We start from the raw sequence: 23,096 nt of genomic DNA on the forward strand, positions 1-23,096 counted from the left end.
GCATTCTTCTGTGATGATCGTTAATCGATAATAAAATACAAATCGCGTATTAAATCGTTTGCTGTTATTCTGACAGGCTGTACCTACTAGTTAGTATTTACTGGCCCTGGCAGTTTGTATGCTAACTCTTGAGAAAGATACTTAAGCAAAGCATCAGACAATTTACGCATTCGACGACGATTGATGATTTACGATTTATACTTACGACTAACGGTTTTATAACGATTTTAGACAAACGATTTGTTGGAAGGTAGTGGTGCATTTATTTTCCTAGCATGTCCAATATCATCAACATGATGATTAGATAATGAGCTGAATTATAGATGACCGGATTAGCTTCGTAAAACTTGCGCCGAGTGACAATATTGTAACCATCCCGATTGTTAGGAAAAAAATGCGAATATGTATCTGCTATGTAAATATGTATCTTATCTAGAAGATCCACTTGGATCCACTTTGTGCTTTTTTGCTATCAGAACTAGATTGATAACAGTCGAGCCATTTTATTTCGCGGTTTTTCTTTATACCGCTTCCCTTGTATGAACTTTATTCCGACCATGTGAATCGCATTCGGATAAAAGTAAAGCTGAAGGAGTTTTCCGACATCGTTGGTGACTGGTCTTGCACTGGCTACACCGCACTCGCATATACACATATCTTCGAGTAGCATCGAATATACCACTTTCAGCATGACTAGCCGTTTGGGTATTTTAAATGCCAACCAACAGTGTCACCGTTTTGGAACAACAGTGCCACCTATAACCATTCGCCAGCGCCACCTATTCCGCTGGCGTTTCCTCGGCGGCCGGAGCCTCCTCAGCAGCAGGTGCATCTTCAGCGGGCGCTTCCTCAGCGGGAGTATCCTCGGGAGCCGCGTCCTGCGCCGCTGCGCCCTCCGCCTCTCCCTCACCTTCCGCCACTGTCTCACCTCCTCCCGCTCCTTCCTCCGCTCCTCCTTCTGCCTCTCCCTCCCCTCCCTCTGTCTTTGTGTCTGCTTCTCCCTCCGGCGCCGTCTCGGCTCCTTCTGCCAGAGTTTCGCCCCCTTCGCCTCCTCCTGCGCCGTCCACGAGCAGGGAGCCGATGTCCACTCCCCAGGAGGAGAAAATTAGCTGAGCGTCCTTCTCTGCCTGCTCTGTAATGCAAACAAAGGGGAACGTCGGTCACAAGGCGTCCCTCTATCCAAATAAGCACTGGTAGACAAGTATTTCTTCTTAGTGCTCCTCTCTCTTCCCAGAGATGGGAAAATATGTTCGTGCTTCACCTCCGGTTCGCACTCACCCGGATTGTCGGAGAGGTAGAGCGGATCCAGGTTGGCGATGGCCGCCAGGGCGGCGCCACCGTCGGAGGCTACTGCCGCCGCCAGCACAGGTGTCGCCACCAGCGCCGGAAGCTGACTGTCGCCTCCCTCCAGACGGGCCACCAGCTGACCTGCCACCTGGCGGGACAACGGAGAGGTAAGAAAAGAACCCACCTGCCTGCCACCTGGCGGGAGAATGAGGAACTATCCACCTGACCTGCCTGCCACCTGGCGGTAAAATGGGGAAATAATCACCCGCCTGCTACCTGGTGGGGAAATAGTGAAATCACTACCTGCCTGCCGTCTCAAGAAAGACTGGCAATCATTGACCGCCAGCCAGGCTAACTGTTCGCTGTGGCCCCCACCAACTACCTCTTAAACCTCTTTTCACTTTCCCCCTCCCCTTTTTCTGAACACTATTCCCGGTGCTGACCTATCCCTCACCCCTATACCTACCTCCTCTGTCATCTCTCCCACTCCCGAGTGCAGCACCGCGAACCCGGCCTCGTTCAGCTTCTCCGCCACGTCCTCTCGATCTCCAGCGAACACCGCCAGCGCCACCTGTCGGCTGGCTGGCGGAGACGGCTCGGCTGACGCGGCGGCTGGGGCCGGCTCCGGCGCCCGGTACAGCTCCGGGAAATGCCTCCTCAGGGCCGCCTGCTGACCGGGGACAGTCTCAGGGCTGAACACCGCAGGAGCGGCCTCCACGAGAAGTTCTCGAAGCTGATCCGCCAGTGCCGACTCTGGTTCCGGTGGTGGTTGGGATTCGTCCGCTTCAGGCTCTGGCTCGGGTTCTGCTGCCGCTTCGGTGTCTGGTGGGGAGTCGCCGTCCTCCTGCTGCCCTCCGGCGGCCGGTGGTGGAACTACAGGTTCGGCGCCGGAGTCGGGTGGCGGCGCTGGTGCGTGGCCGAGGTAGAGCGTCAGCCAGCGGTAGGGATTCTGCTCGCTGAATTCGGAGTCTTTTAGCGCCAGAAGAGCACACTGTTGGTAAGAGAGGAACCGAAAAAGAGGTGAGAACACGATGATGACAAATCAAAGGCGCACTTTGCTTAATGGACGAGCAGCGCAAACAAAAAGTTACCGAAGGACACTACCTATTTCGAGAGATTTTGAGCAACTTGCGGCGCTAGCAGATCCCTTATGACGGGGCACAAATGACCGATCCACCATCGACGCAGATTTGATTTTTTGTCTCATCAAACCAGGCACAATTCATGTTCATTGTTGATCATTCGTCCGGCCTAATGAGCTATCAGTCCGTCTTTACGCAGCACTATGTTGTAGACTCCGTTGTCCCATATCCCGGTCTCCGTTGTCACGCAAGCTCCCTGTTATATCCCCCCGTCTCTCTGGCCGCTCTCTTGACCTCACCTCTCCCTCCTTCAGTTTCTCTTTGGCCGCCTCCCTGCGAGCCGCAACCTCCGGGTCCTCCTCCCCTCCTTCCTCCTGCTGCTCTGTCTCTCCGGTCTCCTCTGCGCCGGCGCTACCTCCCTCCGTCTCCTCTGCCGGAGCGGGCTCCTCTACCTCTGCCGGGGCCGGCTCTTCTCCCTCTGCAGCAGCCGGCTCTTCTCCCTCGGCGGCTAGCGAATAGGGGGGAGAGGGAGGGGGCAAAGTAAGATGCTGTATGTAGAGAAAATATAGAATTACTATCGTAATGAAAATGAGAGCAAAACGCTACACAGTACGGTATTGCTGCAAGAGTGCCGTCGTCGATAAGTCGCATTTTATAAGCGATTCGTTGGCTGTAGTTTTCTGCGATGTTATAATTTAAGCGCTAAATAGTCAAATGCTTCATAATTTACGCGTTAAATGCGTAATTTATGCTGCAGCTAGAACAGAACCAAACTCTTCTCCATGAAACCTACCCGACAACCCGTCACCCACCCCGCTTCACTAACCTTTCTCTCCCTCCCCCTCCTCCTCAGCCGCCGGAGCCGCCGCCGGCGGTGGTGGTGGTGGTGGTGGGTCCACCAGGGCGTCCACCTCCTCTTCGGTCAGCTCCTTCGTCACCTCCGCGCCGATGGTGAAGCCGTGGGACTCCAGAAGGGAGAGGACCTCCTCTCGTCTGGGACAGAAGCGTAAGCGTATTGTACCTATTGTCCTGTTGCCTATGGGTCACAGGGTGTATCGCAAGGACATAGAAGGGCTTTGTTGGATATGGTGATTCAAATGTTTGTCAGAGTTGAAACATGCTATGATGCTGCTGGCATGCCTGCGCACCATTGATTCACTGCAGCACTCTTCTGTCTGTTCATCCGTCCGTCTGTGCGTGTCTGTCTGCTCTCATTTCTCTCTCCCTCTCTTTCTCTCTCTCTCTTTCTCTTTCACTCTCTCTCTCTCTCTCTCTCTCTCTTCCTCCCTCTCTCTCTCTCTCCATTCCACTTCCCTACCATACCCTCCCTCCCCCTCCCACCAACCTGTCTGCGGCCGCCGGCGCCACCACCAGCACACTGTACGGTGCCAGAGCGCGGGCCACGCGCGCCTCCGACCTCAACCGTCGAGCGTTCAGAGTCTCGGCTGCCTCGTCGTCATCGGCACCGGCGGCGACGACTTCGGGCGGCAGCTGGACGGCCGCCGGCGCGTCGCAGACGAGAGAGATGACGGAACGCTCGGCCTCGCCGGCTAACACCTGGGCGGTGGAGCAGAGGGTGACGAGCGACGGATGAAGTCAGGGACAAGGCACGGAAGGACAGGGCAATGAATCGCACCGCACACTAGGAGACGCCGATTACGGCACCACAAGATGCGGTACCGCACGGTGGGTATATTATGGTACGGTATGGTACATCACCTAACGATACAAAGCCTTTGATATGATACGGTGCGGCATTGATATTTGACACGTCAGGGTATTCATCATATGCTTGGCAAGGATCTAGGATGATGCAAAATATTTAGTTTTAGCTATGTTATCTTTCCCACTCCCTCAACTCCTCTCCGCTAAAAGAAGTCCGCTAATGAAGGCTATAGAGCTCCAATCTCCATCCATTTTCCATCATCCCTTCCCCACTCCTACACCCCTCACTCCCCTCCCCATTCTCACCTTTTTCTCCTTCTCCAGTTCCTCGACTATCTTCCTGGCGAGCAGCGGCGAGTGGGCTCCCCGGAGCTGGTACACCGGCTGGCCGGAGCCGAAGAAGATCCACAGCGGCTCGCTGCGATTGCGGAAAGTCTCCAGGGCCTCGATGTCGTCAGAACGGGCGATCACGTAGTTGAGCATGTCGTCACCGAGCTCGAACTTGATCTAGGGGGTGGAGTGGAGAGGGAGAGAGCGAGTGAGAGAGGATGGAGGGAAGTAAAGAGATAATCATCGCCGCCATCACCAACCATACCAACACCAATATCATTTTGAGATTCGTTATCTGTGATCCTATTCCTGACTTTTTTTTATTGTTTATTCGTTTGGTGTGGTTGTCGGATGGCTTCTAGACGCCTCCTGTATGATACCTTTACAGGGTCATTGTCATTTGTTATTAAAAAAAAAATCAAATAAAGAACGCTGAACGAAGGTTTTTTGTCTTTTGGTGCGGGGTCTAGTGGCGTGTCGAGACTAACCTTTTTCAGCATGCCAACCATGGAGGAGCAGGGTCCGCACCAGTCGGGGTACACGTCGACCACGGTGAGGCCCGGCTTGGCGATCTCCTGCTCCCACTCCTCCTGGGTGCTCACCTCCGTCTGGATCTGGATCATGTCGCGTTTGCGCGCCATCTGCCCACGGGAAAGAGCGGGAGGCATGCGTTAGAGCGGTGGTGAGGTGATGGATGGGGTAATGGTTGGGGAAGTGTTAGGGGCGAGCTTATTGATGGCAATGACATTGATATATGAGTTGACTCTCGATTGACACACATTAGATACTTAGGAATGAAATAAAAAAATTACATGTTCATCCTCACTACCAACAATGATGGAAGTCGCACTGAAACGTAGCAAAAAATGGGAAACGGAAAGATGCGCAAAGTGGGTGCCATGTTTCCCGAACAAGGCAGATAACAAATACAGACACCCCGAATCTAAATGCATCAAGATCGCTCACCTTTGCACTAAATTGGTCCTCTGAAGACGATTAGCTGTCGTTTAACCTTATCCAACCAGCGTTGATGTCTTGTATCTTACGGTGAATCGTCAAATTGATGCCTACGCCTAATTCACACTTGTATCACAGCCTTTGTTCGACTAACAACACGTTCCATCTGTATTGACTAATAAATCGATAAATCGCAGGCAAATTTAGCACCGACCAAATCGACATGGGCTACCAGCGACCTGCCGACCTCAACGAACCAGCTAGACTGGTTGCTATGGTAACAACTGGAGCAGGGGTGCTCCACCACTGTAAATTGCGTTTTAACAGAATGGAAGTAACGAAGGAAGTTGCCAAAGCAGTGCTAGTTTTATCTTCACTTCAACATTTGCTCTAGCTGATCCTGAAGAAAGTGACTGAGTGCACAACAGGCGTCATCAGTGACTGAGCCATACCACGGAATATATAGTATACGACAGACTATGTATTAGATTATGTCGTAGTCTAAATATTCCGTGGCCATACCATCAGTGAAATTGGAGCGGTAGTGCTATCCAATTATCTCGACTGCAAGGGATCGCTATTCATTACCCTAAGACCACCTAGGATCGCTCTCTTCGACACTTCGACACGCAAAATAGAAATTCTACATTTATTAGTAAGATATACCATGGCGGAAACAAGACACGAAGAGAAATAACATGCGGCATTTTTGCTCGGCGTCGAATCGCCAGTGCACAGAAACTAAGCAGTTCTATGACTTCCAAGCGTATGTCTGTCCGCTAGTACGGTTATAAAGAACACAGAACGATTACACGTTGTCACTAAGCTACCGATACAGACACAGTACCCCGTAGACAGATAATCAAATGTAACAAAAGTTAGGCAAATGGTGAGAGAGTACATGTAACATAATACGCGTGCATCTAACCTAACGCATTTACCCAGACAACGTACGCGTACGACATCGTCACAAATAACCACAGTTTCACTGATGCCCGACATAAAAATATCAGGAATATTGTCAATAATGGCACTACCTCATTATCAACCATCAGCCTCCCGCAAAACAGCCTTGCATTGAAATTTACTGACACAATTTGTCGCCAAAATATGGCACCGTTCGCGGTTAGAACTGGCGGTGGTCGTTGTTCGCCTCCCTGCTCGCCTATTGCATAGGACGTCGCTACATGTCAATGGTTCTTTCCAATCAGAGGACCGAGTGCTGTTACAAACCCGCGAGACAGGTGATGATCCCATCGATCCAGGAGTCCTACTAATCCCACTGGATCCTAGCGAAGTCCCACTAACCCTACAGGACTCTCATGGAGTCCAGTCTATCCCATTGGATTCTCACGGGATTCCACCTACACCTGCTAACACCTGGCCGAGTTCCAGTACTCCAACGGGCTCGTTTTATCGGGTCCTACTACCTTTCGATCATATCATAACGAGTCAACTAGGGTCGATATTTCCCAAAAATGAATGTTCGCATGCAACTCGATAAACTTTTTTTTTACTGGCACTTGACGGTTGAATTTTGATCTCTGAAAGGCTCAGTACTCTGAGGAATTTAGTATTCGATATTTAAGATCGTATACTTAGCGTGAAGTCTAGAATTCGGCACTTTAAACTGTGAGCGACAATTGTCAAATCTGGCTACGTCCCCTAGTCTTACCCCGACATACCGCTAGCCGCGCACAAATACAACAGTCTTTTCATTTTCTCCAGTTACACAGATAGCGTGACAGCCATATTCTCTTCAAACGAATATCGAATACCCTCTCGCGATCTCTCCTGCCCTCTCTACCACTCTCTCACGTACGATTCTCATCGTCTCATCTCATCGTCATGCCCTCCACTCTTCTCCTTTTTTTACTCTCTCGCTACCTTCCTTTCCCTCATTTCCCTGCGCTCGTCAATTTCCATTAGCAGACAAGTCCTCACATTTCTCTTCTTCCTCCCCCCTATCTCACACCCCTATCCCCTCTTTTTCAATCGCCCTCGCTATCCTGCGTATCTAATCCTCCATGGTGATGTTCCTGAACAGATAGCTGAGACTCTCCTTGTTGTGCAGACGTCTGATGGCCTCCGAGAGCAGGATGCTGACGTCGACCGTTTTGATTTTGTGGCAGTGTATCTTCTGGACGTCGTGCGGCACCGTGTTGGTCACCACCACCTGCCGGGGAAGGAAGGGGAGGGTGTCAGAGCCAGGGGGCTAGGCAGGGCGTGGTAATTACGGTTCACAATGTGAAACTTTATTCTGAGTCGGCTGATGACAAAATAATATCTAAGTCAGCGAGATGTACGTTCGCAATGTCAAAGGCAGCACAAGTGAAATGATACAAGACGGTAATAACAAAAACTTACTCTTCTGTCACATTGAGACAGTAGTACCCCACAATTATTTGATTCTTTACAATTTTTAGCTGGGAGCAACAAAACGAGTAGCAAAACGTTGCGGCGATATGACATAATACGACACTCCTGCAGATGTCTCTGCCCGTCAACTCCACCATGTATAGGTGGCGCCACGGTCTCACCTCATCAATGGCCGACTCCTCGATGAGACGCGGCGCGTCGGCCGACAACAGCCCGTGCGTGGCCATCACGTAGATCTTGTAAGCGCCACGCTCCTTCAGCATCTCAGCGGCGGCCACAAACGAGCGCACATCGTCGATCATGTCATCCTGCGAAGAAGGAAACAGCGGTTAGAGCGAACTCAGTAAAAAAAAAAAACGAGGGCAACTAAGTTCCCCTCAGTGAAAATTGAAATTACCGCAGGAGGAGTTGTCTTAGTCTTTAACCACCTTATAGAAAAATCACAAAACGTTCTTAACTCATCTCGAATACGCCATAATACTCTAGTAGCATCAGCCCTCGTGTTAATTTTAAGCTTAATCCCACGCTGTTGATTTCCCTCACACTTGACCTGACTCGATCACATCTGCCCTTGCACGATCCCATTCTGAAGACACGTCGTGACGAGGCTCATTCAAGAGTTCAACAGTCAACCCGCATGACTTCATTACTCCCACAGACGGAATCACACTCACCACCATGATGGCGATCCTGCCGCCGACGTCGCCGACCACGGAGATGGGCGGCTTCTCCTTGGCCGCCTGCATCGGTACGCCGGTCACTCCAACCGACATGATGCGGGACGGGTCCACCTCGCCCTGCCGGACCCGGGGGAGGTCACAGACGAGTCGATATTGGAGCGAAGGGAGACGATATGTGAGAAAGCAGAAGGGCTCGGTTAATTAGTGAAGACACACGAGGTGCGCGATTACATGCATGCAGGACCGGTACAATGTTTAAGGTAAGCTCCATGACCTGAGGGGAAGTCACATTGCGGCTGAACCCTGTGAACGATATTACATCAGACAGTAATCATTTTATCACTATACATGATGATGATCGCCGACTTTGAAAAAGTCACACGTCAAACTTGGAAACAAACCCGTCACCATAGGCAATATGTCACTTTTTATGCAATCTGCAATCACATGAACACAATATAACCAGTATAAGAAAGACTCCGCTCGCTTCGCTCGCTCCGTAAAAAGACAAACGCAAAATCACACACAATCCATTATGGCTCATCATAGCACACATTACCTTAGTGTAGATAAAATACGTCAAATTGTCCGACGGCCATGCCACATAATAAATGCCCAATTCCCACGCCCCACAGCAAACAAAAGCCGAAGAAATAAGGTCCAAACGTGCCAAACGATCAACTGAATAAAAGCAAACAACCAAAGAACCAAAAGCATGTTAGAACTTCAACTAAATCCGCCTCCACGTACGAAGCTACGGCTCAGTGGTCCAGGGTTGCCAGTTTAGGGTGGCGTAAGGTTAGTTAGAAATGGATGGAAGCCGATGAAAGAGCACGGAAGCATGATTGATGAAACAAGGAGCAGTCTGAGGATCGGGATGCGATATGTTTCCCGACTGCTTCAGATTAGTACGTCAAACTGCGCCCATTGTACGGATATATAAGAAGAGCACGACTATATCAACCTTATTTTCAAAATATACGCCAGAGTTCTATATGTCGGATCAAAATACATAAAGGAGTACGACAGCTAAAAAGCTGAGCTATTTACCAACAGTTTCTATTTAAGCGTAGACAATATTCAATTTAGGACAGAAAATTGCACTGGCCTTATACAAACCAAAAGCGTTCATATATTCTCTAAACCGAACGTTTGTCCTTATCATCGCAAAGCCGCTTGGAAGTAGCCCAGTCGATCTCGTAGCCAAGCCTTCGTCCTAGTCGTGAAACATTTTATGTGTTAGTCATATGCTAGAAACTACCGCGAACACCGCCTACCGAACGGTTAGTAGCGTAGTTGGAGCACTAGGGGCCATCCGCGGACCGCTCTCCCTCCCCCTTTCTGTGCCGAAGATCACACCAAACCGTTCTGCCGCTCCTGCCCAGCTCATGCCAAAGAGCAACTCAGCAATCCAGAAACTCAGCAACTTGGCAAACCAGAAAGCAACGAGAGTGACTCCCTGGTAATCACAACCCCAAGCAGCTCACAAAACTCGTGTGCTAGCGACCAAATAACGCCTTTGTCCAAACGATGAAAGCAAGGGCCAAGCATCCGAGAGGGTTATTGCCCTTTAATGAAACAGACCGCCCGAAGTTTTTTTACGATTCTAGAGGCTAGCCGCTTCCTGACAAACTTAAATGAGCAACCTTTTTGCCCGATTGCCACGCTTCCACTACTTCCGACGCATGTGTTAGTGTTTGTTAGTTCGCAGACCCCTTGGAACGTCCTTCTACACACAACTAGATATGCCTTTGGTCATGAACACATCGTAATGTCACATCGTAATCGAAACTACTAGCCTCAATTTTAATGGATAGCTTCTACACCACATATAACTAGTACCATGTCAAAAAGACCCAGCTGCCTGCATTATCTGTTTTCTTAATAAGCTCGTCCTAAACTGGCATAATATCACATAAATTAAGATCATAACATCACATTAGACTTTTCTCAACATCCGCCGCCGCCGATGCCACCGCGGAACCAGCGAGCGGCGGTGGGCGGTCCCCTCTCTGGCAGGGGCGGGGGCGGGGGCGGCTACTCACGAAGCAGACGGAGGCCGCTGAGCGGAGGCGGGGGCGGCCGCGGCGCAGGGCGGCGGCGGCGGCGGCAGCGGCCGTGACGGGGCCGGGCTCGGCACCAGGCTCGGAGCGCTCCATAAACGACTGGGGTGCAGCGGCGGGCGCCGGCGGCGGTCAGCGCGGTGATATGGGGGCATCGGCGACCGGAGAGTCCGTTCGTACGGCTAGGCTAAGGCCGACTGGGGCACGGCGAGGGTAAGGTGGGAAATGGGGAGGGCAGATGGTAAGACAGTGTAAGGTGGACCGTGGATCAGGAAATAGTTAAGCATGGACCCAGCGCGGTGGGGAGGAGGGATATGGATACCAAAAGATCTCTCAGTAGAGGAAAGGGTTTTGTTGGATAAGACTGCGTGGAACTGGTAAGAGAAAAATAAAATACACAATGGGCGCTGGCCGTTTTTATGCTATGTCAGGTCATTAATTGTAATACCCGATCCATCTTGTCTGCCCTTAAGAGCACGGAGGAGCACGCCTTGTGCGCACACAGGTGGGAAGAAGAGCCATAAGTAAGTTTCGGTCAGGCATGGTTAAATCACATAACAGCTGGAAGAGCGTTCTGTCCGCCACCCAACTGCCTTCAGGCCTGAGTAGGAACGATGCGGAGTACCAGCTCCCCTCCAGAAACAGATTAGGTTAGGACAGGACACCCACACCCATGGGACAGGACATCCCAGAGCGCATAAACATAGTAAAACGGAACGGAAACACAACACCAGAGCAAAGCAATGGAGACCAGAACAGCGCGCGGACGGAGGGGGTAACAACTGAAAAGAGGGAGATATTAACAGGACGGGACTCAGTCTATCACGAGGACAAAGATATGGCAGATTCACGGGGATAAGCTGCTTACGAGTATACTACGCAGGAACAGTTGCAAACCCAACGGTACAGAAACGACTCGAGAAGATGATGGGCCACAAGAAGTGGCCGTCGAAATTCACATCACATTCAACGTAAAAATGCATTGGTTTAATCAATAACGTCCTCGGTACCGAAAGGTTGCCTCTGTACCAACTTCTCTCCCGAATTTCACAAACATCGAACATTCAGCCACAGAACATCAAACAGACACCTACGCGCCCACTCAATGCCACAGCTGCCATACATAATTTTACCGCATCGATACATGGCACATCCCCCACTCTCTCTCTCTCCCTCTCTCCACTCTCTCCACTCTCTCCAACTCTCCACACCTACCGACATGGAGACGGACGAGTGCAGGCGGCCCTGCTGCCTGGCCGGCAGCGGCGGCGGTGACGTCCGGCCGTCATCGCCGTCTTCGTCCGCGTCCTCGTAGTCGTCATCGAAACGCGTCTTCGCCTCGCCGTGGATGACGGCAATTCCTAGAGGGAGAGGGGGAAGAGAAGGGAGGGAGAGGAGGGTAAAGTGGGTGAGCCTAAAAAAAGAGCCTCTGAGACAAGCATATACTTATCCATCTAATAAAGTATATGAAATTGATAAAAATGTTGAGTGATTTGGGAGGCCTTCAGACTAAATATTCATGTGTTTAAAACTTTGATTAAAGGTTATAAGAGGAAATTAAGCACTGCTCGGCGTTTCGCATTTATTGCATAGTAAGCAATAAATGCAAGCCAACGCCCAACTGAAATAATGCGCCAGTTTCGCGTTGCAACAACTCCTGCCCCCTCGCTCCTCTCGCCTCACACGAGGCCTGTTAGAACTTACCGACGCGAAGTCTCTCGGCGTACGATGTGGCCCTCTTACAGGAGGCCGGGTCCTTGGCCACAATCACGGAGTTGCGGTAGTCGGGGATCTGCCGGTGTCAGGTCAGGTCATTGTAAGGTGGGCAAGATTCGGTCGTACAAGCTCTGACAATGTTACACATCCTTCTATTCCCTGATCTCAGTGTTTTCTCTCCTTTTCACTCTAGCACTTCTCCCTTCTCCTTCTTTCCTCTCCCTTCTTATGCCCTCTTCCCGGTTCGTACCTGTTCGACGATATAGTTGAGCAGGAACGGCGACGCCCTCAGATTATCCACGGGGCAGTCGAAAAATCCCTGGATCTCTTTCTGATGGAGGTCCATGGTGATGATGTGCGTCAGGCCCGCTTTGCCTACAACAAGCAAATCAGTCGTCAAGCAATAATCAAGCTTCTTAAACTATGCATAGGCCCTAGTAGGGCACTGAAGAGCCCCTTGCAAATACAGCCATACATATGTAAGAAGCCCTGTCCAGCTTCGATAAATGTTCTCGTAAGTAGCCATACGTGATTAGCTATTACCAGTTATAATCACTTTACGAGAGTACCAAAGCACGACAGTGAACAACGACGTAGCAAAGTAGCACTCAGTTTGCTACAACTCAACAAATCAGTTTGCTCAACAACTGGCAGACGTCAGAGCACCGGCTCTCTCTTTCCCTCTCTCCTCCCTCTATCCATCTGTCCCTCCCTCTAGCCAACTGTCCTTCTCCTTCACTCACACATCATCTTGGCGAGCAGTTTGGAGACGATGCAGCCCCGTTTCCGCATCTTGGACTGCTTGCTGTAGGGCAGGTAGGGGATCACGCCGATGATGTTGCGAGCTGAGGACGTCTTGCAGGCGTACGCCATCACCAGCAGCTCCATGATGGAGTTGTTGACGTCCCTGTTGTCAAGGAGAGCGCAAAGTGGGGGAGAGGGGGGGAATACACGGTGAGAGAGTGTTTTGCTTGAAGTAAGACGCTAGAATGTTTTGGCGATGACTTATGGTGTGTTATGGTGAATGATGACTGATATTTATTGGTACTTCTAATAACTATACTGCAAAATATTTTTACGATTTATTCGATGACAAGTGATATGACAATACTAGACGTAGGCCTAAAGATTGTGACAATTAGCACACGATATGTGATACCCTCGATGCCATGCTAATTTTACGCGCTAATGCAAAATCATTTCAAAGAGCCCCGCCAAAGCCGTCCGGTAACCCTGCCCCACTGCGCGCGATTTAGTCAACCTTTTGCCACGATCAATCAGTAATCTAAGGAGATGATGGACTAATTAAATTTGGTATCTTATCTGAAAGCTAATTAAACGATCGATCGATAGAGAACGGATCGTTACAAAGCAGATGCAATCCTACCTAAATGAGGAACCCAGTGAACACATATCGAGAACCCATATGCTGAGGTCAGCAATTATCCCTCATTTAGCTCTAACTTGCTATAACCGTAATTTGAACGATGAGACCCGTTGCCATTCCCTTGAGCCGCCCTTGGGCGGTAGGGGTCACCCTGAACACGGGCGCCACTTGCAGCCGAGCAATGCCCGAATTGACGCTCATGAGCTACATCCGGTCAATGGAGACTGCGCAGTGCGCATCATGATCACGGCCCGCTTCATGCAGTTCGACCACGAAATCTACGACAGTATCAACCACAGAATTAGGAGGCGGTCAAGTCGTGAACTACATGACAAACCAGAGTTGCGAGCTGGGATCGGAGTGAATCACTAATTTAGTCTCAAATACAGTCATGCCAACTGCTCTATCAAGCTTATTGAAGCGGTAGACTAGAGAGAAAAAGTCTATTGTGCAATTTGCTAAGAGGGTTACGATTCCTCAGCACGTGAATTCAGAATTGGACATCTTTACCAGAAGAGACAGCTGAATCGCACGCCGTCTAAAAACGAGCACAAGTTAGGGACCTTAGCATACTTATTACCTAAGTTGAAAGGGCTTTGTTAGAAATCATGAGATGCCGCAGCTCCTGGCATCATTCATCGCCAGTTATGAGCTGCCTAACCCCCCATGGTAGTATATAGCTTCAGATAAAGTTGCCCGTCAACTTACTCAATCAAACTCACTATGCTCTTCGAAAAGCCAAAATAATTGATTAAGCATTAGTCCATCCATAAAATCCCGTTAGTGCACTCAAAGCTGCCTCACGGCCAACGGTCGATGCACATTTAGGCAGCAAATACTAGCAATGTAGCGAAGAGGAAACGTTAAACCGTCCCTTTCGCGAAAAATGAGCAATATAATGCGTTTATCCTAAATTGCAGCACAGATTTAACCAAGCACACTGCGCCTGAACAAGAAAACAAAACAAAACATTCATACCGCGAATGGTGAACTAAGTAAGCTCGGGCATCAATGCTCAAAGTCCAGAAGAGCAATGTTGTAACGAGCAGAGCCAAGCACATCATAACAGTAAATTGACCAAACGTGCCGAAAAAAGCGATGAGAGCAACATTTAAACACCGAATAGCGTAGCAGCCACAATGATGAAAGAACCGATCAGTATGGTAAACTATGACGTGAAGGAAGGACAATGACTCCCAGCACTCCCCACACTCCGAAATAAACGTGGACGAATTTCCCAACGTTATCACTCCAAGCTCGGCAAAACTTTGAAATAGCTGTTGGAACTTTCATTTTACTTCCCGAGAACGATCACAAGCTCCCGTTTATCCTTATGGGACCCCGCCGGGCATATCCTACATATTCCCACCGGTCATATCTTTAGATCCCTCCGTTAATATCTTACATGATCCTTGCATGATCCCTTCGTGAATATCTTACATGATCCCTCCTGTCTGCAAGATATAGACATCTCGGTCGCGAAGCGAGTGCATTATCTCCAGCTGAGTCTCCTTGTTGGCAAACTTTCCGATCTGGATTTCCACCAGCTTACGATCCAGCCTCCTATACGAGAGACATGGAGGAAAGGGCGACGGCGACTGTGTGAGTGGCGCAGATCAGATGAAAGCGCCGCTTGGGCCGCCGCGGGAGGGACCAAAAAGGCAAGGAGGAGCAACGCCAGCAGCAACGCCAAGAGAGGGAATAGAACGATGTGACGAAGCATGAAAAGGAACGGGAAGGATGTAGGGATGAAAGGAAGGTGAAGTGCAAAAAAGACAAACAAAGAGGTGAGAAAAAAGATCAAAGAGAAAACAAACAAAATATTATGAAACAAAAGACGGAGGGAGAGATAATAAGAGAAGGAAGAAGGGGCGGACTACCCCGCTGTATTAGTGAGACAGACACACAGACCAGACACACGCACACAGGCCACGAGGCACACACACACAGTCAGACAGGGAAAAGAAGCAGACACCTGCATGCAACACCTCTCTACTGTGTCAGAGCACGCCACAACAGCCCGGCAGGCCCGCCCGCCGCTCCTCCGTCCCCGCCCCCGTGGATAGGTGAGCCGGGGATACTCAGAGTGCGCGCACTCGCTCGCTGGTGGGGTCGGAGTTTAGTAATCTTGGGCCGGGATGGGGTGATGCTAGGAGCTTGGAACACGGCCCAATCAGATGTAGTGTGTTATGTTGCGTTATCCGTTATCAGCTGTTAATTATATAGCCCTCAGACTGTTACCGCGGTTATGTTGGTTAATAATTTGGTAGTTGACTTTTACGTCCCATTGCGCCAGTTGTAAGCCTCATCGCAGGTATTTCGCCCGTAAAAAAAATGTAAAAAGCATTGCTCGCCTCGCTATAGCATCGTAATGTCATGACTTTGAGCTCAATATGTCCTCCAGTAACGCATCATGGCTTCCTTTTCCCTGCGATAGTTCAAGTATTTATATCTTTAAAATGGATGGCTGTCTCCCATCCCTTAACTTTACATAGTGGCGTTTTCTCTCCTGGGGGCAGACGAGAACGAAATTAATCACAACGAAACTCAACTATCGCGAGTAAACCATATAAGCACTTCCTCGCACTTCCATATCCCAGTTGGTCATAGTTATAGCTCCTTTCTTTCGGCCTACGCATCTCCATTCCACAGCTTGCACCTATTGCAGGTACACTGTTTAACACCCACCATCATGCCCCCACAAGCTACCTCTCCATACAGGCCGGTGCTAATAAGTGCGTTTTCTCTGGGTAACGTGGTCGACGGTCGTGCATGCATCGACTCAATCGTAAGGACATGAAGTTCTTTGTAATGTGATAAAACGTTGCCCGTGTATCTACCTACTCACGTTCTCGCGATAGTTTCAAAGAAAAAGGGACAGCGGTAGTTGTGTGCTCTACTTATACACATTCACGCTCGAGTTCTGTTGGCGGAGGACGTTTTTCCGCTTTCGTCACGAGGGCGGTGGGTGTCAGTGCGGATTTTGGCTATGCTTATGATGCTTATAATTTCTAATGGGCAATGGTGCGGTTTTCCGTCATAGTTTTGATAGCGGTGGGTGCGGGTTCCCGCCATAGTTTTCTTGGCGGTGGTGGCTGTGGCGGAGCTACTGACGAGGGCAGTGGCGGGGGCGGGGGCGGCGGCGGGCGGGCGAGCGACACTCACTTGCTGCCAGTCTGTAGAATGTACACGGTGCGCGAACGGACCGACTCCTGTATCTCCACCATGGTCTCCCTGTCTGTCTTCTGGTACACGAGGCACGCGCCCAGCCGCACCCCCAGCCGACTGCTCGGCGACCGACACCCGGTTACGGCGGGTTACAGCGGACAAACTCACAGCGTGCAAACTCACAACGTACAAACTCACAACAACCAACTGCATCCCCAGACGACTGCTCGGCGACCGACACCCGGTTACGGCCAGTCACAGCGTACAAACTCACATCCATACAAACTCACAACGTCCAAAATCACAGCGTCCAACCGCGCCAAGCACCGACTGCTCGGCGGCCGGCATTTAACTCAAAGTATGCTTTTTCGGCTACCAGTCGCTTATTGTTTTCTATTCGAATTTTCGACCTTCACATCGAGGTCGTCAAGAATAAGCGACTAGTAGCCGAAAAAACGTACCTTGAATTAAGATGTCTAGCCGTAAAAGCTCGAAATCATACATGACCGGTATTGGGCCTGGTGTACAGTCTGTACAGTCTACAGTCTTACAGTCTTACAGTCTTACAGTGACCAGACTCGCAGCGTTCAACGGTGCTCACAACTATTGTATTCACAACGTACAACAGACATCGTCGTTGCACAAGCCACAAACAACATACAACACGACATATGTGTAATACAACGCAAAACCTCGCGTTCATTGACAATATCAGCAGACACATTCCCTGTTGAAAGGCAATTACAGCACACGCAATAGAACATCATGCAAGACAGCGCGCACAATAGGGGGCGACACGGTACAGACAAGTAACACTGACACAGTAGGTAAGACGCCATATAGGATGAAGATAGATTTACTTATGGGCCTCATCACCCAGCCTTAAAGGGACACTCCCACCTTAACATTAGTTTTGAGTTGAGATAGCCAAATTGGTGGCCATGGCCTGCAAATACCGGTTTGGGCACTCACAACATCGACAAATGCTTTAATTCGGAGATATGGAATTTCAAACTTGCAGTTTTCGGATTCTAAGGGGCTAGTGCATTGGTATGCCCCCTTAGAATTTGTGACGTCAGCGGAGATCTAACGATTTTTAAATCTTTTACTAAAACGTTTGGTAGCACGCGGTGGTATATGCTGCTTTGCGCGCAACAAATGCCGCACTTTCAAATAAAGTCGCTAGGAACAGCGGAAATCCCAAAAAGTAAACAAAAGTAAAAGTCTAATATCTTGAAAACCGGTGAATATTTTTCGATGAAATTTGGTAGATATTCGTTTTCGCTCTTTCTGAACCGAGCGACATCACTTTCGTGCCAATTCATTAACTTTTTTGAAGGTGGGAGGGTCCCTTTAATCAAAAAGAAAAGAGTGAGACTTTGGGACCCCTAGGCTCTTACAGTTATCGACGGCAAAAGAATTGAACACCCTACATTTACTAGGGAGCAGATAAAACACACAGTTTGAGTGCCATCGATTAAACACAAAAGAGCTAGAGGGTCGTGGATGAGATATTCTGAATTAACACGGGTATGAATACTGCACGCTAAAAATACATAAAAGGCGATCACAGCATACTGCAAATATAGTGACATCTGAGCACTATGCCGTGGATGACACTATATGACCACAATCAAACAAATAACACGCATGTCACTTATGACAATATTGCTCACGATACACAGAACTGAGCTTTAGGTGGCACACAACACGTCACTAACAGAATATGCCATGAGTAGCCGTAGACACCTATGTAGACAAGCTACATTAGAGGCTTCAGCGAGCCTCCCAGGTCACATGGATCCCAGTGTGATCAGAATAATAGGAAAGGGACGGGCTCAGGCGGTGGCGGGCGACACAACATGACAATCGGTCAACAGCAGTGTCGAAAATATGACATAGCAACAATTTCTCAAACGTTAGCTTGAATCGTTATCATTAATCATGCATCACTGACACATTTAGCAATGAAGCATACATTTATATTTAGCATTTAGCAAATCCAAAGACACGAAAACAATATTATCTGATATTGACTTTGACATCCAAAAAAATAATACGTGAAAAGTTCCCATATGAAACATTCAAAAATTGACAGCGCTCCTTTGGCTTCGCTCTTGCAAATGCCGCAAACAACGTTACCCAACCGTCTGATCATCTAACGCGTCCGAACCGGTTGAATTCGCCACTTACTCTGCGATCAGCTGGGCCAGCGCGGGGTGCGAGTTCCCCGCGAGGATCATAATGTCCCCGTTACACACGCCGGTATTCATGAGTGGAGAGTGGAGAGGCAGGTCTGAAACAGAAAGACAACCAACGGGGGGCGGTTAGAGCGAGAATTTAGAGGCAGGTTTGAAGCAAAGACACCGGGGAATGGTTAGAGTCAGGGTGTCGAGATAGGACTTTAATATGGATAACAGGGGTCGGGATGGTTCGAGCCAGAGTGCAGATGTTGGTTTGCAATGTCGACAAGAGGAAACTGTTTTCAAATAGTGCAAGTGAAAAATGGCAACGGGGAATACTCACGGGCGTCACTTTCCACAGGTGCCTATATAAAACGACACCCATGGAAGTACTGTTAGCTAAGCCCAAGCTACATAAATATCTACTCGATTAACTAATATTCAAACCCGCCACAGCCGACCGCCAACTCCGAGACGTCAAATCTCGCCGTCTCGCATACCAGTCGTGGTTGGATCCATGTGAAACATCGCGGCTTCTTCTTGAGCTACCTCGTGCCTTCAAAATTGTGACCAATATCGACACCACCTCCGCTTCTCACACCGCTATCCTCTCGGTAAGCTCAGAGAGAAAAAAGAACTGGCGCTTCAGTGGTGCTATTCCGCTTTATAGAACGGTTCCGACTATTTTTCCGCCAAATAAGTCCGCAATGTCTGTCCGCACAGCTCTTCCGCACTGTCAGTCCGCACTCCGCACAGCTCGCCCGCACCGATTCGACCGCCCTGCACCGTCGCTCCGCGCGAACTGAGGCCGGCCCGCTCCGCCGTCCGGCCTCTAAACTGGCCACCTCCGGCCAGCCAACGATCCACAACAGGCCAGAGTCGCCCAGAATCATAAACAGAGTGCGTTTGATTCATGAACTGAGAAGCCCGAGTCTCGCATTGAGCCGCTTTGAGCCCACAGCTGAATCTGCGAGTGTCGAGGTGAGCCCGTTTGATTCACGAATTGATTCAAATGTTGACTGACTGCATTTGAGCTTAAAACTGATAATGCTAGAGTCCGTTTATGGACTTCGATATGAAACTTTTTAAGCTCCGTAACGGGACTTCTTGAGTTGAGACAAAAAAAAACTCCCCGGGAGCCTCAAAGACGACCACTCGTCATGACCAAACCATCCAGACTCAAGTCCGAGCTGTCCCGGACCGACCAGAACCAGGCTTATGTAAGGGCGAGACTTTGTAACAATGCACACCATCAGAACTCATTTGTCGCTCTCGTAATCAATGATTTCCTTGGTATCCTTAGAACCGACGACTTCTTACACTCGCAATGCATTTCTAACCCATAAAACCGATTTTTCATCCCCATATCCGATTTGAGCAGTATCGGAACTGACTTCCAAGCCCCTGAAACACGATTATTTCCCAGCCTCAGAGTCCGATTCTAGCCCTCGGAACCGATATCTCCACTCTACAGTCTAGCTCCACATGAAATCGGGCCTCAGCCTGCGACAAGCAATTTGGTCTAGCGGTGGCCCCGACACCCAGACCACACCTCAGTGGCGTGTGGAGCTCTGCCAAACGGACAGTCACACGACAGAGCAGGAATGACATTCACGTGCCAGCTGGCAGCGGGTCACCTGCCAGAAGCCCGGCAGTTTTGACGTGAAGTGACATGTAGGAAGTGACGTTTTGATGCGAATGATTTGTGTTTTGGCGGCAGCGCAGGTTTGAATGCGGCATTCAAAGCACGCAATTGCATTGTTCTGATGTAATGGCAGGCTAGCTGATTTCTGTGCAACTGCTACCATCATGGTAATATCATTACACAGGTCAGTGCTGGTCAACTCGATTACCTGTTAATTGGTATAGTTCAGTTTATGAGAGAAAAATGGCCTTGAGAGGATAAATGCCTGTTGGATAAGCCAGTAGGGGACCAAGACTCACCTATGACCTCCGATGACATCAGGTTCAAGATGAGCGGATCAGGAAGTAGGTACTCAGGATGTTATTTATCTGAAATAAAGAAAATGTTATAATTACTAAATTCATCCTGATCCGAAGAAAAAGGTCAGTACGCCTGGCATATGTGGAAGTTTGTGCCGAATTGGGAGTGCCCGGCCCTGTCCGGCCCCACGGAAACCCAATACCTCAATACCCTTAGCGCACTGTAGGGTCATGCCGGGACACAAGTCCGGGGCTGGAAGTTCCGGGGCCACAAAAATCGGCGGAGCGGTGTGTTCGAGACTGGCGGGAGCCAGTTAGGGCCGGGCAGCGGTGCAGCACGAGCTCCGGCACATTAGCCTCTTCTTGGCACGGGGCGCCGCTTATCTGGACACTGCTGGCATGCCGCGGAGTGGAAGCAGCCGATTCGGTGCACGAGCGGCCCCAGTGGCCCACCCTCATCTGGTGCACCGAAACGGAGTCCCCTTTCCGGGGATAGGGAGCGGTGGCGTGCTCCCGAGGAGTGGCTTGAATAGTGACTCGGACAAGTAATAACATTGTAGGTAAATGTAGCGCCATTGATGCGTGGCCGCACAGTGAACCGCCCTGGTCAGCGAGTGGGCGTTTGAGGGCAGGGCGGCCGTTTGTTTCGCCAGGTCTTCCGCGCTCTCATTCCCCTCGATACCGCAGTGGGTAGGAACCCACTACAAAATTACTTAACGACGCTTGGCGAAGTTCAACAAGGATTTCCATACCTATCTCCATTCTCCACGCTGAAGGTTGAGGCCTCACCTTGGCGGCCGTTCCTCCGCTGAGTCGACTCAGGGCGGCTCGTCAGTTCGAGCACGCGACGACGGGGGGCGGGGACGTCTCGTCCTGAACAAAGCCGCCCGCAGGGCGAACCTACTGCTAGATTGACCAGCGTGCCGACTAAATTCGGTGACTGTCTTTCGCCAAAACAAAAAACAAAAAAAAATATCCAACCGCCCTGCACCGAAAAATTCAGCCGCCGCCATACAATGAATTCAGCAATGCCAAGTTACGCCGGACATGCGCTGAAATTTCCAGCGCAATCCCACCACTATGCCAGACATATTAGGCATAATGTGTATATTTTCCAGTCTGGCATACAGCTAACAGCAGCCTTGTGTCTTCTCTCATTCTATTTTGAAAAATTCAGCTTATGAAGGAACATGCTTGAAGAACAAGCTTATCCAACTTGCTTTTTATCATAGTCTCCTTAATCCTTGGTTTAGTTAACAAACTTTATAACATTTATGGTATACTTGAATAGGCACGTGCGTATGTTCAAATGGTAAAAAAGGTTAAAACTCAGCATAAATAAGCTTCAACTTTTGGTGCAAGTTGAGCCAAAATTTTGGCGCAAAACCGATTGCTTTTGGCGCACAACTCACCTGTTCAACTCACCTGTTTGGGGTTCCCTTGGTCTGAGAGTAGCCAAAATGAATGCAGGGATGGGGAGAAGGGAAGGAACCCGCATAGAAAGAGCTCGCCCGATGGATGAGAACACATCCAAACGGGAAAGTGAGCCCACAAGTGCCAAATGAATGAGTTTACAAGAGTGATAAGATACAAACAGCAACATTAGTATGATGATATGATAGTGACAAGATAGTAGTGATATGATAGTATGACAAGGCGTAGGTAGAGTATGATTTTTTTCCAGTAATACATTGGCAAAATATTAGCAAATAGGTTGAAGCAGTTGAGGTACAAAGCTTTCATGTTTTACGAAAATATCTAAAAATCCAAGTTTATCTTTGAATTATAATAGCAATAGTGATAACTGATAGATGATACCTACTCGGTGCTTCATGACCGACCACACTGAGACACCAAGAATGAAACTTCAAGCAATTGGAAAATTACGAACAATGTTAATGCAATAAAATGCAACTTATTCAGTCTTACCTAGAGCCGAGTTTCCTCTTTTGCTTGAGAAAATTGTGCAATATAAAATTGCATCCGCGCACCACGTTCTCCGAGAAAAGCACAAAAAGTGCTGTTATGAAGGAAAACCTTTGATTTGGAAGCAATTTTTATCAAACCTAGGCATAAATGACGCTGCTGAGACATCTTCGAAACCATCTATTGTGTTCATTTTTGGAGGGATTTTGGAATGCAAAGAGAAAGATATTGAATCAGAGACAGCAATTGGTGAACATGTGCATTTTGACCGCGAACAGTCAGTGAGTCGTTTATAAACGAACATACATTCTCCATTGGTGGGCTTGAGA

At 49.3% G+C, this 23,096-nt stretch overlaps 2 protein-coding genes across 17 annotated transcripts; both read right to left on the reverse strand.

The window, feature by feature from the left end:
• Nucleotides 1–487: 487 nt before the first annotated feature.
• On the reverse strand, nucleotides 488–5,756 carry LOC122371548 (thioredoxin domain-containing protein 3 homolog). The gene is made up of 9 exons (XM_043347941.1): nucleotides 5,331–5,756; nucleotides 4,853–5,005; nucleotides 4,341–4,541; nucleotides 3,715–3,926; nucleotides 3,196–3,362; nucleotides 2,669–2,877; nucleotides 1,754–2,278; nucleotides 1,279–1,435; nucleotides 488–1,132 (listed from the first exon to the last, which is right to left on the reverse strand). The coding sequence occupies exons 2-9, from the start codon at nucleotides 5,003–5,005 to the stop codon at nucleotides 780–782; spliced, it is 1,977 nt and encodes a 658-aa protein (XP_043203876.1). The 5' UTR covers nucleotides 5,331–5,756; the 3' UTR covers nucleotides 488–779.
• Nucleotides 5,757–5,956: 200 nt separating this feature from the next.
• Nucleotides 5,957–23,047, reverse strand: LOC122371553 (phosphoribosyl pyrophosphate synthase-associated protein 2-like). 16 transcript variants are annotated; one of them, XM_043347959.1, is made up of 12 exons: nucleotides 22,771–23,047; nucleotides 20,842–20,910; nucleotides 18,908–19,010; nucleotides 14,987–15,109; nucleotides 12,903–13,066; nucleotides 12,410–12,534; nucleotides 12,148–12,235; nucleotides 11,659–11,804; nucleotides 10,426–10,545; nucleotides 8,375–8,497; nucleotides 7,862–8,008; nucleotides 5,957–7,497 (listed from the first exon to the last, which is right to left on the reverse strand). In XM_043347959.1, exons 2-12 carry the CDS (start codon nucleotides 20,858–20,860, stop codon nucleotides 7,339–7,341), a joined length of 1,317 nt encoding a protein of 438 aa, XP_043203894.1. In that variant the 5' UTR covers nucleotides 20,861–20,910; nucleotides 22,771–23,047; the 3' UTR covers nucleotides 5,957–7,338. The 16 variants fall into 16 exon arrangements, with proteins under 16 accessions (XP_043203894.1, XP_043203896.1, XP_043203895.1 ...); XM_043347961.1 differs by lacking the exon at nucleotides 14,987–15,109 and adding an exon at nucleotides 16,712–16,831 and having other exon boundaries at nucleotides 22,771–22,863; XM_043347960.1 differs by lacking the exon at nucleotides 22,771–23,047 and adding an exon at nucleotides 21,631–22,246.
• Nucleotides 23,048–23,096: the final 49 nt, after the last annotated feature.

Source organism: Amphibalanus amphitrite, unplaced genomic scaffold (assembly GCF_019059575.1).
Source record: "Amphibalanus amphitrite isolate SeventyFive unplaced genomic scaffold, NRLGWU_Aamphi_draft 001258F_arrow, whole genome shotgun sequence".
In the NCBI taxonomy this organism is placed as follows: Eukaryota; Metazoa; Arthropoda; class Thecostraca; order Balanomorpha; family Balanidae; genus Amphibalanus; species Amphibalanus amphitrite.